The 14,660-nt window shown below is 31.9% G+C and overlaps 2 protein-coding genes across 2 annotated transcripts; one reads left to right on the top strand and one right to left on the bottom strand.

The window, feature by feature from the left end:
* The first annotated feature begins 2,955 nt into the window (after nt 1-2,955).
* LOC106763904 (probable serine/threonine-protein kinase PBL2) lies at nt 2,956-7,036 on the top strand. The gene is made up of 6 exons (XM_014648079.2): nt 2,956-3,344; nt 4,064-4,374; nt 4,467-4,602; nt 5,435-5,571; nt 5,675-5,798; nt 6,536-7,036. Exons 1-6 carry the CDS (start codon nt 3,290-3,292, stop codon nt 6,940-6,942), a joined length of 1,170 nt encoding a protein of 389 aa, XP_014503565.1. The 5' UTR covers nt 2,956-3,289; the 3' UTR covers nt 6,943-7,036.
* A 1,481-nt stretch (nt 7,037-8,517) lies between these two features.
* LOC106765235 (cyclin-dependent kinase C-2) lies at nt 8,518-13,698 on the bottom strand. Its single transcript, XM_014649782.2, has 12 exons — nt 13,589-13,698; nt 12,760-12,841; nt 12,541-12,631; nt 12,403-12,432; nt 12,137-12,246; nt 11,975-12,047; nt 11,774-11,894; nt 11,496-11,613; nt 10,363-10,502; nt 10,192-10,249; nt 9,667-9,737; nt 8,518-9,478 (listed from the first exon to the last, which is right to left on the bottom strand). Exons 1-12 carry the CDS (start codon nt 13,696-13,698, stop codon nt 8,920-8,922), a joined length of 1,563 nt encoding a protein of 520 aa, XP_014505268.1. The 3' UTR covers nt 8,518-8,919.
* Between the last annotated feature and the right edge of the window lie 962 nt (nt 13,699-14,660).

Genomic DNA, 14,660 nt, shown 5'->3' with positions numbered 1-14,660 from the left:
TATATTTCATATTCTACTATGTAAAATATATGCGTACAAGAGTTTTACCGATGGCTTCATGACCGTCAGCAATGGTTAGCGACAAGAGTTTTATCAACGACTTCATGACCGTTGTTATGCCATCAATAAATGATCATTACCGACAACTTCTGATTGTTTTTGAAGGATTATGATCGTCAGTAATGTCCTTCTTTTTTGTAATCGTAATATAGGAACAATGATTGTGATAAGAAATTGTCTAAAATGTTGAACCTAAATAGAATGTGAAAATAATATACATCATCAAGAATAAAATGACATAACTCAGAAAAAACATAGTTTTTGCCTTTTTTAATTATGTTATTTCTTTGGCTTTTGTTAAAAAAACCTATGTTAATCATTTTCATTATGGAAAAAGGTTTTATTGTCTCTTGTTATTGACGTATTTGAAGGAGTTGATGCTAATTTTTTCTAAGAAGTTGGTGAAGAACAGATAAAGTTTTGATTAGGTAAAACAAATATAGCCGGCAATATATTATGATTTTCCTTTTTAAACCCTTTTCTACGTACCACAAGTACAACTATTTTTCTATCTTATTTTGTCACTCACAGAAACTTCAACAATGGAATAATGATTTTTTTAAACATTTTTTCCTAAGATTAACGACATGTAATGCGGGAGTCGGAAAAAAATAATTAATGGATAGGGTTTTAACATGTTATTATGCTATCATAATATTATGATTGTTATACTTAATTCGAGAAAATTAATGATAATAAAAAAATTAATAAAAGCCAAAAGTAAGACACCTTTAGTTTTTTTTTTTTCGTTTTTTTTTCTGTTAGAAGTAATTAATGTACTTTATTAACATAAATTAACAATATATTGTCAATTTTTAGACTACTTCAACCAAGAAAAATACTTATTTTTTCAATTCTTAAATGGGAAACCTAAAAGGTTTGGTTTGGCGCATTTGTCTTCTTTTATGAGTTCCATTCAGATAGAGTTGGAAAGTCAAAGTATGACATAGTCTTCTCCAAAGCTACCCTTTATACCATAATATAAACTATTCATGCATTTTCTTTTTCATTTTCCCTTGTTGATAATTAAGAATTATTTTTTTCAAAAATCAAAATCTTTTAAGTAATTGGTTCTTCTTCATAGATATTACTTTGTTTTCTAAACTATTTATGAATTTGATAATAAGTTTTCTTATACAATTTCTTTTTCTAATTCTAAATTTAGGTCAAAGTTTGATTTTTAATTTTTCTTGAACTGTCTGTTTGGAGTAAGTATCACTTCCAGAAGATATTCTAATACTTAAGTCTCGGTATTTGTCTAGTCACTTTGACAATAAATAAATAATAAAATAAGTAATCAACTATCTAAACTAGAATTGATCCAATTACGACATTAATAACTTAAATTAAAGTTAATTTAATTATTTTTTATAACTAATCATTGTTTCGTTGCTGGATAGTCGATCGCTCGGTCCACGAACATAGAAGACATAAACAAAATTTTTAATAGATAAGATTATGTGTGAAGTGCGTTATTGCTTCTTTTCATGACTTGGAATGTTCTTGAGACTCGTTCCCACTATCAAGATCCATGGTTCACGATGCAGACTGGGAAAAACTTGCATTCTCGTGGGAACAACACAAAACAAGTACTAAGTAATTGTTGGCAAAGTTATTTCTTTTCCATTATTATGTATTTATTTTTAATATATAAGTTATGAAACTTCTAAGGATTCTTTCTTGTACAGAAACAAAAAATTATTACTTTGAAAATGCATGCAATCTTGAAATTCACGAACTTACATATTCGTGCTTTTTGTTAGAACAACGTGCTTTGAATATGTAATTAATTCATATGGCTTTATGACAGTTTGAAAGCTGATACAGTTGAAGGAAACATCGCACATGATCATCACATGTTGTTACCTAAAGACACAACACAATAATGAATTGAGACATATTTGACTGACAAAGAAAACCACCATAAGAAAACACACATATTATTATATATACACATGTCTGTGTGTGAAGAAACAGAAAATTAGATGGATGAAACACTACATGGATAACTTATAATGGTTATCAAACAACATATCAAGATTTACAAATGAATGTCACGTAATATAAAATATATTAAAATATATTAAAAAGATTTGTAAAAATTAACTTATGAATACTAAAATATATTAAAATTTGTAAATTACCAATATACCATATAACACCAAAAAACCAATAAAAAATTTAAAATATATTTGCATTCTTTTATATATTATAAATTATAAATTAGTAATATTTCTTATCTACGTTGTACTTCCAACATGTTTTAACAAATTAAAATAACCTGTTACCAAATATGCCTTCGGCAAACATTGAATATACATTATGTTGGTAAGAAAAGCATTTGAAGTTTTCAGCTATAAAAACAACAGTGCTTTGCCCGGTCAGATGGTTGGGAAGATGTTAATTAAAAAGTCCCGACAATAAATCTTATCATGTTCTTTTCAATAGTTTCTTTTTTAATTTAGAAACTACAAATTAAAGTAGAGATTTATTAAGGAAAATGATATTTTAACACCAATTTTTGACATTATTTTGACACTCCACACGTGTCAAAATGTGGTTGGACGATTTCAAATTAAAAAAAGCTGAGACAAGGACATATTTGGAAGAGAAAAACCAAAGTTTTTTTTTTAATTTGAAATCGTTCAATCACATTTTGACACGTGTACAGTGTCAAAATGGTGTCAAAAAATTGGTATTAAAATATCATTTTCCATTTATTAAACTATAACTTAATTATTGACTTACAGTACTTCATGCTTATAAATAAATTTTAATTGATAATAAAATGTGCAGAAGACGTTTAAGTTCTGAGAGATTAAGATTATATGAGTATTGCTCTGAAATGTAACATGGTTGACATTCTTTTTTCAACTCTGATGTCAGCTTGGCAACTTAAGGAAGCTGTCGTGTTAATACGATGAACATAAGAGTCAAAATGTAGAGCCTGTTGTGGGGTGCATGGCCCTTACCACACTTCAATCTTTGAAGAGTCAAAGTGAGCAAACGAGTAATGTTTGTTCAGCGATTATCAAAATTTTCCTCCCATTGACTAGGCTGTTTCCTCTGTCGGCCTTTGCTTCCACTTCTTTATCTAAGCCTAGACAGTGCACATCTTCTTCTTACTTCTTCTTGCTCCGCACACAGCTTGGAGATCTTTTCATTCGCACCCTCTTTGCCATTGTTGTTCTTGTTCTCTCCTCTGATACAAAAGATTAAAACTTTGATCATGGGAAACTGCTGCAGAAAACCAGTGGCTCATGTGTCTTCCACAAGTTTCTTTGGTCAGTTTTTATTTGGTTGTTTTAATCGTGTGTGTGTGTGTGTGTTTGCCCTCATTTTTCTTTAGTGCAAAATATAAATAAGCCTTGAGTTGTTTTTCTTCTGCTTTGATGCCTTGAATTTTAATATTTGTTTGTCATGGTGGATGGTTCCATTTTTGTGTCTTTGGTTTACACGGAAAGAAGAAGAAGGCGATGGTTTCCAAAGGGTAAGAGTTAAAACAATAGTTCACAGGCTGTAACCTGGAAGATTATAGGATTAGCTATTTTTGTATGAACCTTCTTGTTCTGTTTTCTTGTTTTTTAGTGTTCTAAAGTCCTTGGTTTCGTAGAACTGGATGAATTTTTTTTTGTATGTTTGTTAACTTAAATGTAAGCCTCCAGATTGTGTGGGTATTGGTATGAAAATGATGGAAATTGTGAGGTTTCTTCGCTTTGATTCAGGTTCTAAATAATGTTGAATGATTTTCTCCTTTTATTTCTTCTTAGAAGCAGTGACTGGTATGAATTAACATTCTTAGTTGACTTTCAACTCTTTGATTTCATCTCTCTCAAAGAGTGACAATATTTGTGTATATATACATGTGTGTTTGGCTATGTGTGCCAAATTAATTTGTAGATAGTGTTTCAGATTAATTTACGCGTAATAGTACAATCTTCTGTACAAGAATATAGAAGTTACTGTAGTGGCTGATTGTAACTTGCATTTCATCCACTCTCAGGAGGCTCAAAGTCTCGAAGTAAGACAAAAGAGAACTCAAAATCTACTGAAGGAAAAGCTCCTTTAAAAACTTCAGGATCAAATGTTAACAAACTCATCTCCAGTAACCTAAAGTCCTTCACCTTCAATGAACTAAAAGAGGCCACTAAGAACTTCAGGCAAGAAAACTTGATTGGAGAAGGAGGGTTTGGGTTTGTATACAAGGGATGGATAGATGAGAACACTTATGCTCCCACAAGACCAGGGACTGGAATTGTTGTTGCCATCAAAAAACTTAAACCAGAAAGTTTTCAAGGCCACAGAGAATGGCTGGTATGTCCAAGTCCTACACAAACTCTTAAACTGTTGTATAACTTCTTGGTGTTTCTAAGCCTTGGCTCATTTTCTGCCCATTATGTTTGCAGGCAGAAGTCAATTATCTAAGCCAGCTTCACCATGAAAATCTGGTGAAACTTATTGGTTACTGCTCAGATGGAAAAAACAGGCTTCTAGTTTATGAGTTTATGCATAAAGGAAGTCTGGAAAATCATTTATTTAGAAGTAAGTAGTGCATTTACTCTTCAACATATTTATTCTGAAATGATGCATTGGGTACCATTGTACAAAGGGGTTAAAATAGGCAAGACTAAGCTTTGGTTGTAGGCTTGAAGCTAACCTGTTCTAGTTTGAGTTTAGGCCTACCACCAAAGCTAAGTCTTGCTTATTGTATAAAAGAAGTTTGGAAAATCATTTATGTAGAGGTTGTGCATTCACTCCTCATCATATTTAGTCTCCATTAATCCATTTGAGTAGTAATGTACAAAGGGGTTAGAATGAGATTAAGCCAAACTTTGGTAAACTTAAACCTGGTCTAATTCATAATTGCAAAATCTGAGTCTGATCTGATTATCTATTATATGTCAATGTTAAAGTCACAACTTTGCTTGTTTGAAGGCTCTGCTTAACCTCAAAACCTACTTACATGAGCTGTTTTATATAAGACCTATAAGCCTATATGTCTAGATTGGCCTTCAAAAAATCATTATTGGTAATTATGTTTTTATATTACTATATTGTGGTATATATTTTTATATATTATTTGTATAATGTAATCATGTAATGTTATATCATGCATATATATAACCAGACCAACCTATCAAGTCTAATAGACATTTTGCAGAGTCTCAAGAAACTTAGTCTTCATACATAAACAAGCTTTTTAAAAAGTCTAAACCATGATTTTTAATAAGCAGTTGAGGTCTAATTCAGGCCCTAACAGAACTTCTGACTTGTTTAGTATTTACACCCTTAGGTGCAACATAGTTGTTTTTGAACTGAACCATAGTTTCCTCTTGATTCATAATACCTTAAATTTGGTTATATATTTCTGCAGAAGGTGTTCAGCCTATTCCCTGGACTATCCGGATCAACATTGCAGTTGCTGTTGCAAGAGGACTAACATTTTTACATACCCTGGATACAAATGTTATATATCGTGATTTAAAGGCAGCCAACATCCTACTTGATTCGGTATTTAACACTGAAAGTTTGGCTTGTGAATTTGTGAAGAAAACAGCACCTGTTGTTTGCATGTATGTCTCATTCTGAAAGAGTAGAACTATGATATATGCAGGATTTCAACCCAAAGCTTTCGGATTTTGGCTTGGCAAGAGATGGTCCTACAGGAGACAACACTCATGTTTCAACCAGAGTTATTGGTACTCATGGTTATGCTGCACCAGAGTATGTAGCTACAGGTAAAGCAACCTTTCCATTTTTCTATACCCTTTTATGAAAAGTGTTAGGTTCTTAGCTTTTGGATGTTCATATTTTCAGTACCAAAAGAAAGCAAGGAACAATTGAGACACAAAAAGATGCAATAGTACACTGTTATTACTGTTAATGAACACTTGAGACTTACTTTTATTATAAAAACTGATTCCAATCTGAATGCATACTATACCAGTTTACTACACTTGGTAAAAGAGCCCTAGCACCTGGCGTAGGCAATTTGTCAGTCACTTCTTCCTGCAGGATCACAGCTTAAAATGAAGAAGCAAAATTGGCTAAAATATATGCCATTACACATAATATAAAACTAAAGGGCAAAACAGTTCATAATATTTCTTCATAATACTAATTTGTTCCATGTGTTAGGTGTAGAATAAACTTAAATGTATTATCCGTTGGAGTCTTACAAATAGTTAATGTATCACTCATTAGAATCTTATGGATAGTTAATGTATTAATCGTTAGAATCTTATAGATAATTAATGTATAAGCCATTTTTGTCTGTTTTGAGTACAACAGTCAAGAGCATGTGATTCTATAAATTGCATTGTTGATTGCATGAATAACACAATAACAACATAGGTGAATCAGTTTATTTACAAGAGAGATTTGTCTACACCATGTACTGTGTCCATGATTTGTGAAGTTGATGAGCCTATCTTTTGTTAAGTATAATAACTTTGCCATTTGACTAAACAAACAGGTCATTTGACCTCAAGGAGTGATGTATACAGCTTTGGAGTTGTGTTGTTAGAGTTACTAACAGGAAGGAGTGTAGTTGAAGATGAGAAACCTGGATTTTCAGAAGAAACACTGGTGGATTGGGCAAGACCATTCCTGAGTGATAGCAGAAGAATTTGGAGAATCATGGACACAAGGTTAGGTGGTCAATACTCCAAGAGAGGAGCACAAGCAGCAGCAATACTTGCACTACGGTGTCTAAATACAGATCCAAAAAACAGACCAACTATGGTGAATGTGCTAGCAGAATTGGAAGCACTAAATTCCTCAAATTCATTCCCAAGAACCCCAAAATCTGGAACTGAGAATCATACAACAAAGCATTCTAGTCATTCCCAAAAATCAGCTACAAATAATAACAGACTATGAGCTGTTTTTCTCTCTCTGTGCTAATGATGCTTATGCATCCCAACCACTGTTTTGTTCTTTCAATTTTTGGTGCAAATAGTAAGTTTGAATAAAATTTGTTAGAAACACTTTTAGGAGAGAAAAATGTATAAAGGAAGAATAGAATAATATTTTTTTTCTAAGATTAGTTAAAATCTATTTTTTAAATAAATTAATATAAAACAAATTTTACTAAAACAATGATTTCTTAATTCTTGTGTTCTTTTAGGTTTATTAGTCTCATAATTTTTGTAAAAATTGAATTAACCAGACAAACTCTATATTCACATAATTTACATGCAATATAAGTTTGGTAGCATCTACGCTGACTTTTTGAACGTTGAGTCTGCGTAATTAATTAAATAATATATTAGAGAGGTATTGCAAATCATATTGCGGTGTTTGGATAATATCTTACTATTTTCCTCCCCTATGAATAGTAATATCTATCATTTACCTTGAGTGGGTGTAGAAAAAAAGTATTATATCAATACTGTAATATATTTTTAAGCTTGAAAGAATCTCTAATTTGATTTAAACACAGTAATATATAGCACTGTTGATGTAATAAACTATATGAGTTTTTTCTATGAAAAAATTTTATATAAAAAATTATTTTAAGATAATCAATTTTTTTGGATTGTTTAGAAAAATGCTTTTCATAGCAACGAAAAGAAGTATAAATTTATTTGCATTTGTATTGATTAGTTCGGCATTCAAAATAACCAACTAATGTAAGGTTAAAAATTGTAGAAAGAATAACATGTGAGTACGAATTCCAATTATCCACGATTAAAAATAGGAAAATATTCTTTTGACACACCTAAATTTTATAGGTTCATTTGATATTATCTTTATTTATTTTTTATTTTCTTCTTTTTTGAAAACATACAAAATTTTACACTTTTAAAATCATTTTATCTTTATATCATATATCAAATAAATATAAAAATGTATTATAATATTATTAAAAACATGTCTTCATGGACAGTATCAAATAAACCACAGGTTTCTTCGTTGTTTATAAAGCAAAGAACAAAATACAACATTTGAACCTAGTGCATTCTTGAGTGGGTGGGTGGCTGAGTGGAGTGAACTAAGTGCATTATAATTATTTTAAAAATTAATAAAAAAGAATCAATTATATTTTTTATAAGTGGGTTGTAAATTTTTCTAATGTTTTAAATGTGCTCCGACATTATAATAGGAAATAAGATATAAAGCAGAATGTACTAAGTAATTTTGATACTGTATTAAAATTATATCAGTGGAGTAAACCTCTATTACAATGCTGTCATTCAAGAAAATAAAATCAAATAATGGCAGTAATTAGAAAGTAGAAAGTAGCTCCTTGCATGATGAACAATAGAAAAACAAATGACAGAATTCCACAGGTTACATTCTTCCCCACTTCTGCCTCCTTTGAAATTTGTTTACTTCTTCCACAATCTATCGTAATTAATTAATTTCAGTTCCCTACCCCACCACTACCACCACCATAACCATCCATATTGAGCCTATTTATTTATTTGTTACTACATATTGTGCCTGTCATACTAAAGTATAAAACTAAGAAAAAGTTGTACAAGGAAGTATCCTGAAAAGAATCAGTAAGCAGCTGCTTATAACACATTTTGAAGTATACTGCTATCATCCATACATAATGCACAGGATTCAATGAGTATAGAAAAAAAAAAAACTAAAAAATCGGAGGTTTACTCTTCTTTTGTGGAGCCCTTATGATTAGGAGCACCAAACATTACAGAGGTGCATGCACGCATCACAAAGGTTTCCAGGTACTTAATGAGAATAGTAGATCTCAATAATATACAAAACACAGACGTCAGATCTCATATCTTCTTCTAAATAACTTGATCCATTAATAGTCAGATCTGTCTCAAATTTATCAGGGTATTGCCAAATCATAGTGCTAATACTGATCATCGTAAGAAAGTATATTTACTGCTGCCAACCATACTGTTGTTGATTGCGATTTCCACCCATCATGTTCGAGCCACGACCAGGTGCTGAACCCCCATATGGACCACCTTGTTGGGGATAATTTGGAGCTCCAACTCCATACCCACTGCCACCGCCTCCACCACCGCCACCACGAGGACCACCACCAGGCATGTTATTGGACCCATAAGGTGCCCCCCGCCCTTGAGGAGGATAAGGTCCAGTGCCATAACCACCACCTTGACCTCCTCGATTTGGGTGATTGTATCCTCCGCCTTGGTTCCCATTGGGAGGATATCTTCCTGGTCCACCAGATGGACCTCTAGGCTTCCCATAATGATGATTAGGTCCTGCAGCAACTGGGGGTTGAGAGCCATGAATCTGTTGGTTTGGTCCTGACCGCATTTGACCATGTTGTCCGGACTGCTGAATGGGGGGAAGACGACTGTGCTGCTGTGGGTGCTGCATTTTCTGACGCTTAGCCATTTCTTCATTTTGCCGTTGCTGTTGGCGCTTTTTCTTTGTCTGAAACTCATGTGATGACTCGTACTTGGGTAAACTAAGCCGTACAGAAGAGTAGGAAGTTGAAAAGTATCGACCAGAAAACGATTAGTCAAGTAGAAACAATAAAGTAAAAAGGAAAAGGAAAGGAGTGAATGAGAAGATATTTATTCCTATTAAGATGACAGTTTCATACAAAAAGTGGCATTCTGAAAATTAGTAACTAAAGTACATCGAAGGTCTTACCTCTTGGGGTCACATGGTAATGGATCTGTCCAGAAATACTCAGCATCAAGTGCATCTTTCGCAGTAATTCTCTGAAGAAATCAAATCGGCAAACAAATTTTAGAAAAGGGATCACAATCCCAAACAAAATTAATAGTCATAAAATCACGTAAACATACACTTTTTTGTTACAATAAATTTTCAGGTTAGCCAACATAACTTCATATTTATCAATTACAGCACATAGATAATTACTTTACAGAATTCGTCTGAACTAGCAAGCACTGCCATTGACGTTTTTCCGTTTTTCACAAAGGAAAAACCAGACGCATAGCACTTTTCTCTTAAGTTTACTGAGAATTTTGTCAACATCCATGATATAATATAACAAGCCAGCTATTGTAGATACAGTTAACCATGTCAAAATAAAATAGATGGAGCGATTAAAAATAAAACTAGGAAAAACAGGTATTTGGACCCTGTAAAATAAAAATTCAAGATTACTTAACAATTAATAAATCAGACTTATAAGTGAAGAAATGATACCTGTGCTGGATCAAGTGTCAACATCTTCTCCAACAACTCCAGAGCATGATGATCAAAACTGTAAGTCATAGGGAAACAAGCTATTTAAATATAAAAAAAAAAAATCCCAGGAAATGAAATACAGATTAGCTTTTCTGGTGGATAGAAAAGCATGTATATTTTGATACTTACTGCCGGAAAACTTCCCTCAAACGTCTTTTCATTGGCCTTGTTGGCATAAATTTATTATAATAAGGTATCTTAGAAACCCCAGGCCAGTTGATTTCAGTTGGTGCTCCACACAGCTCATATATTTTATTTAATTGTTCTGGCTACAATGGTTACAAACAAAGCCGGCATTACATTTAAGCTGGAAAAAAATTTATCATGAGGATATACAGTAATGTCATGTATTTAAAAAAAAAAAAAGATCAGGAGTGAGTGTAATGCAACGTAATGACTAAATTTCCAAAGTATTGGGCAGGTTAGATCCAGCAATGTACACAAACATCATCATTAGTATTTCATCTTTTCTTGATGATAAAAATATAAATCACCTTTAAAATAAAAATTTAGACTCAAGTCCTAACACTTGTTCATTTCAGTTTCTGCAGGGAAACACTCTACATTTGAGTCCCTACATGAAAAATATTTACAAATGAAACCCTGACATTTAATTGGTAGTAAATTTGTAATCTATATTCAATAGTTTATTTAGTTTTAATTCTTATACAAAAAATACACTTTGTTTTGATCCCTACATGATAAAAAAAATCTAAATATTGATATCTACACCTGACACACGACATTTTTTTTGTTGTTGCCCCTCAATAAAAACAAATATATATCTAACACTTGTACTAACTTTAGCAAACTGCAGAGACCAATTAATGTATGGAATGTAGAACAACATGTCGAGTTTTTACATACAGGGACTACAACGAAAACTGGTGTCACAGGTGAAGACTAACTTTTTACTTACAGAGACTACAACAAAAACTGGAGTCACAGGTGAGGACTAATTTTTTTTTTTAATTTAAGCTAAAATTAACTTTCAGAGAAATGCTTATATTTAAAATAAAAAATAAATAAAAATTTATTTTAATGAAACGGAAAGGTAGTTTATGCTTGTGGCAAGTATCAAGACACTGAATATGATGAGCTACAATGTAAAGAATCTCTTCTCGATACCATTTATGCATAAGCTCGCTGATAATAATACAAGATAAAACCATAACTAGTCCGTTGCACTCAGTATCACATCAATCAGTCATCAATTTAGTTTTTAATTTCTCTCAACTTATCATATATAGAATATTACTAACCTCATCTTTTCCAGGAAAGATAGGCTTCCCTTGAAGAAGCTCAGCAAAAATGCACCCAACTGACCACATATCTACAGCAGGCCCATACTTTGTTGTCCCAAGCAGCAACTCAGGAGGTCTACATATATATATATATATATATATATATATATATATATATATATATATATATAAAAAAAAAAAAAAAACTCAATATGCATCGTCCAATCATAACTCATGACAAAAGATGACATTAATTACCTATATCATAACTTTTTTATCAGCATTTTGGTAATTACCTGTACCATAATGTAATGACACGATTTGTAAGATTAGCATTTTGGTCATTAGAAAACGATCGTGCTAGTCCAAAATCTGCAAGCTTAAGGTTTCCCTCATTGTCTATAAGAAGATTTGAGCCTGCAACAGAAAAAAATACATAAAATAAGAATAATAAAATTTTACATTCTAAACTAAAACAATCTTTTCAATATACAGACCTTTGATATCACGATGGAGTACTTGATTTACATGACAATAGTGAAGCCCCGTCAACAGTTGTCTCATGTAACACTTACGAAAGGAAGTGAAACACCACTCAGATAACAATAAAACAAGCAACTATTAATATATGAAATAAAACTTGGTATTAACAGTAATGCCTTAATTTGGGGAACTGTAAATCTCATCCCAGGTCGGTCAGCAAGGCCTGTTAAATCATGGTCCATGTATTCAAAGACCATATAGATGCCACCTCTATATTTGTTACCATCTGCAATCCCAAAAACAAGAATAAAAAGCGGACAAACTAGGTTTAGTATGCTAACCCCAAAGCAAATTGATGGAAAAGTTCACACACTAGAACTATAAAGCATAGTAATGCTACTGCCCACCAGTCGGGCTCATAAAACAAGAATGAATGACTTGCCTGGCCTCCCCTGTTCATCTTTCTCAGGACCTGAAAGAAAAAAAATAACATTCTAGATGTATAAATAAAACAAACTTTTAAATCCTAAGTCGTCTCAATTTGATAATAAAAGCTAATTTAGATCTTGAAAAAGGGTACCTGGAGAAGTCACAATTTCTTTCAGCTTGATCACATTTTCATGATGTAGTTTCTTAAGAATTTTGATTTCTCGTATAGCAGTTATAGGAAACTGCAATGGCAAAATTAACAGCACAGTTCAGAGGAAAAATTGTAGCAACAGAACGTGATTGTAACTTCTGATTTAGGTCCACTGAATGGAATGTGATACATTATGAATTTTTTTAATCAAAGATATACCCCCTCTCTCTCATTGTCCATACGTATTTTCTTCAGAGCAACAATTTCACCAGTTTTGATCTCTTTAGCCATGTAAACCTGACTGCAATCATAAATGTATGAAGGTATAGATCAGTTCACTTCAGAATGCATCAGAAAGGAAGCGGATGACATTGATATGAACAATGCTACAACTAGATAACATTTTATGTGTGATGAAGTTGGAAGCTATGTCCAGAGAAGAAATTGATGCGACGAAAAAATCTACTTCACAGAGAAAGAGGGCAAGGGAACATAAGAAAACAAATTGCACAAGAGTAACAGCCCACAAAGGATAGAAAATAGATCGAGGGTTTAACAAAAGCTTCTGTAACCGTGATCATAGCCACAAACGTCAAGGTTCTAGGGTCCTTGTAACCACATTGCAACTGAAATGCGGTCCCGTCCGCCACATTTTTTTCACAATTTCACACAACATCAAGGATTGCCAACAAAACTGAAACGGTGATCACAATTTTAAACCATGGAACCAATAAATAAATTGAAAAAAAGGATATATAACAATTAAACCCCAAAGCACCCACCAACAAATAACTATAACGATTTCTTCACTCTAAAATATTCCGATTTATAAGAGATAGGTGCTCAGAATCAAGACCCCTAAATGTTCAGGTTTAAGTTGCTTTGAATTTCAGCCCAACTCGACAAAATCTATCGGATTGCTCCAATAGAGTGTTGCATAGTAAACACGCTTTGTTATGATTGAGAACATACATTCTCAACTTCCATATTCAAAAAGACAACCCAAAACAAATGTAAAGCTTAAGCAGTACAGAAATTGAAAACTAACCCATATGTGCCTTCGCCAATTTGCTCCAGTTTCTCGAAGCAATCGACACTTCTGGATCCACAAGTGGGCGATTCATTAACGTTCAATTGCCCTGGAGCTGCAATAGCCATTGCTCCCTAATCTTCAAAGTTCCAAATTCGGATTCAACAGCGAATCGAATGAATCAGGGTTCCGCTTAGGGTTTCTCGCGCGCGAAATTTCCTGAAAATTACCCACAAAATCAAATAATAAAGCCTGTAAAGATAAAATTCTGATATAGGAGTTGTAAAGATGTAAGTAATTTTCAAAAGAATATATCTTTAATTTTGATTTTATTGTTCAAGTCTATTTTCCATTTAATAAAAGAATCAAATAATATACATTAGTATGACTTAACTATTAGTATTATTAGTTTGATTATAATATAAATGAGTTTTTAGACTAGAAAAGTTACAACTGTAATATTTGATACATATCTTTTTATGTATTTTACTCTTTTTATATCAATATCAATCTCACGTTCTATGAGATTTGATAAGAAAAAAATATCAATACTATATATTATCAATAGTATAAGATTTTATTAGAAAAATATATTTTGAGATTAATTACACGTATCTATTAAATTATTATAAATAGTTGAAATAAGTTGTCCTTTGGAAACTAATTTATGTTTACTAACACTATTATAAAAAATATATATGATGTCTTGCGTTCAATGTTGAAATACAAAAAAATCAACGTAATAATATGATAAATAATATTTTTATAAATAAATATTTAATTTTAATGTCAGAATTGATATTTTTCGACATCGTATCACCGTCATGATGTTGATGTTTTAGTTTCAGACATGAAAAAAATTACAAGTTTGAAATGTTACTTTAGAAACTTTGTATGTTAATGAAATCATTAAATTTTTTTGTGAGAGGATGAAAATTTATTGATTTTATCTTTGTATGAAACCTTTATATTTGTTCAAACTCAAACTCTTTTTTATATAATTTTTCTATCATTTTACACAAATACATATTTAATAACTATTTTAGATATGATTTTCTTTTGTTTTAACCAATTTTTTTGACCATATACA

This window comes from Vigna radiata, chromosome 6 (assembly GCF_000741045.1).
Source record: "Vigna radiata var. radiata cultivar VC1973A chromosome 6, Vradiata_ver6, whole genome shotgun sequence".
NCBI classification, from domain to species: domain Eukaryota; kingdom Viridiplantae; phylum Streptophyta; class Magnoliopsida; order Fabales; family Fabaceae; genus Vigna; species Vigna radiata.
This window is presented reverse-complemented; position numbering and strand designations above follow the sequence as displayed.

Bases quoted from the DNA above. Each gene is read 5' to 3' on its own strand.
- LOC106763904 (XM_014648079.2), top strand. From the start codon at position 3,290: ATGGGAAACTGCTGCAGAAAACCAGTGGCTCATGTGTCTTCCACAAGT. The intron at 4,603-5,434 runs GTAAGTAGTGCA...ATATTTCTGCAG, and splicing joins GGAAAATCATTTATTTAGAA to AAGGTGTTCAGCCTATTCCC. The intron at 5,572-5,674 runs GTATTTAACACT...TGATATATGCAG, and splicing joins CCAACATCCTACTTGATTCG to GATTTCAACCCAAAGCTTTC.
- LOC106765235 (XM_014649782.2), bottom strand. From the start codon at position 13,698: ATGGCTATTGCAGCTCCAGGGCAATTGAACGTTAATGAATCGCCCACT. The intron at 11,614-11,773 runs GTAATTACCAAA...ATATATATGTAG, and splicing joins GTCATTACATTATGGTACAG to ACCTCCTGAGTTGCTGCTTG. The intron at 9,479-9,666 runs GTAAGACCTTCG...TGTACGGCTTAG, and splicing joins TTACCATGTGACCCCAAGAG to TTTACCCAAGTACGAGTCAT.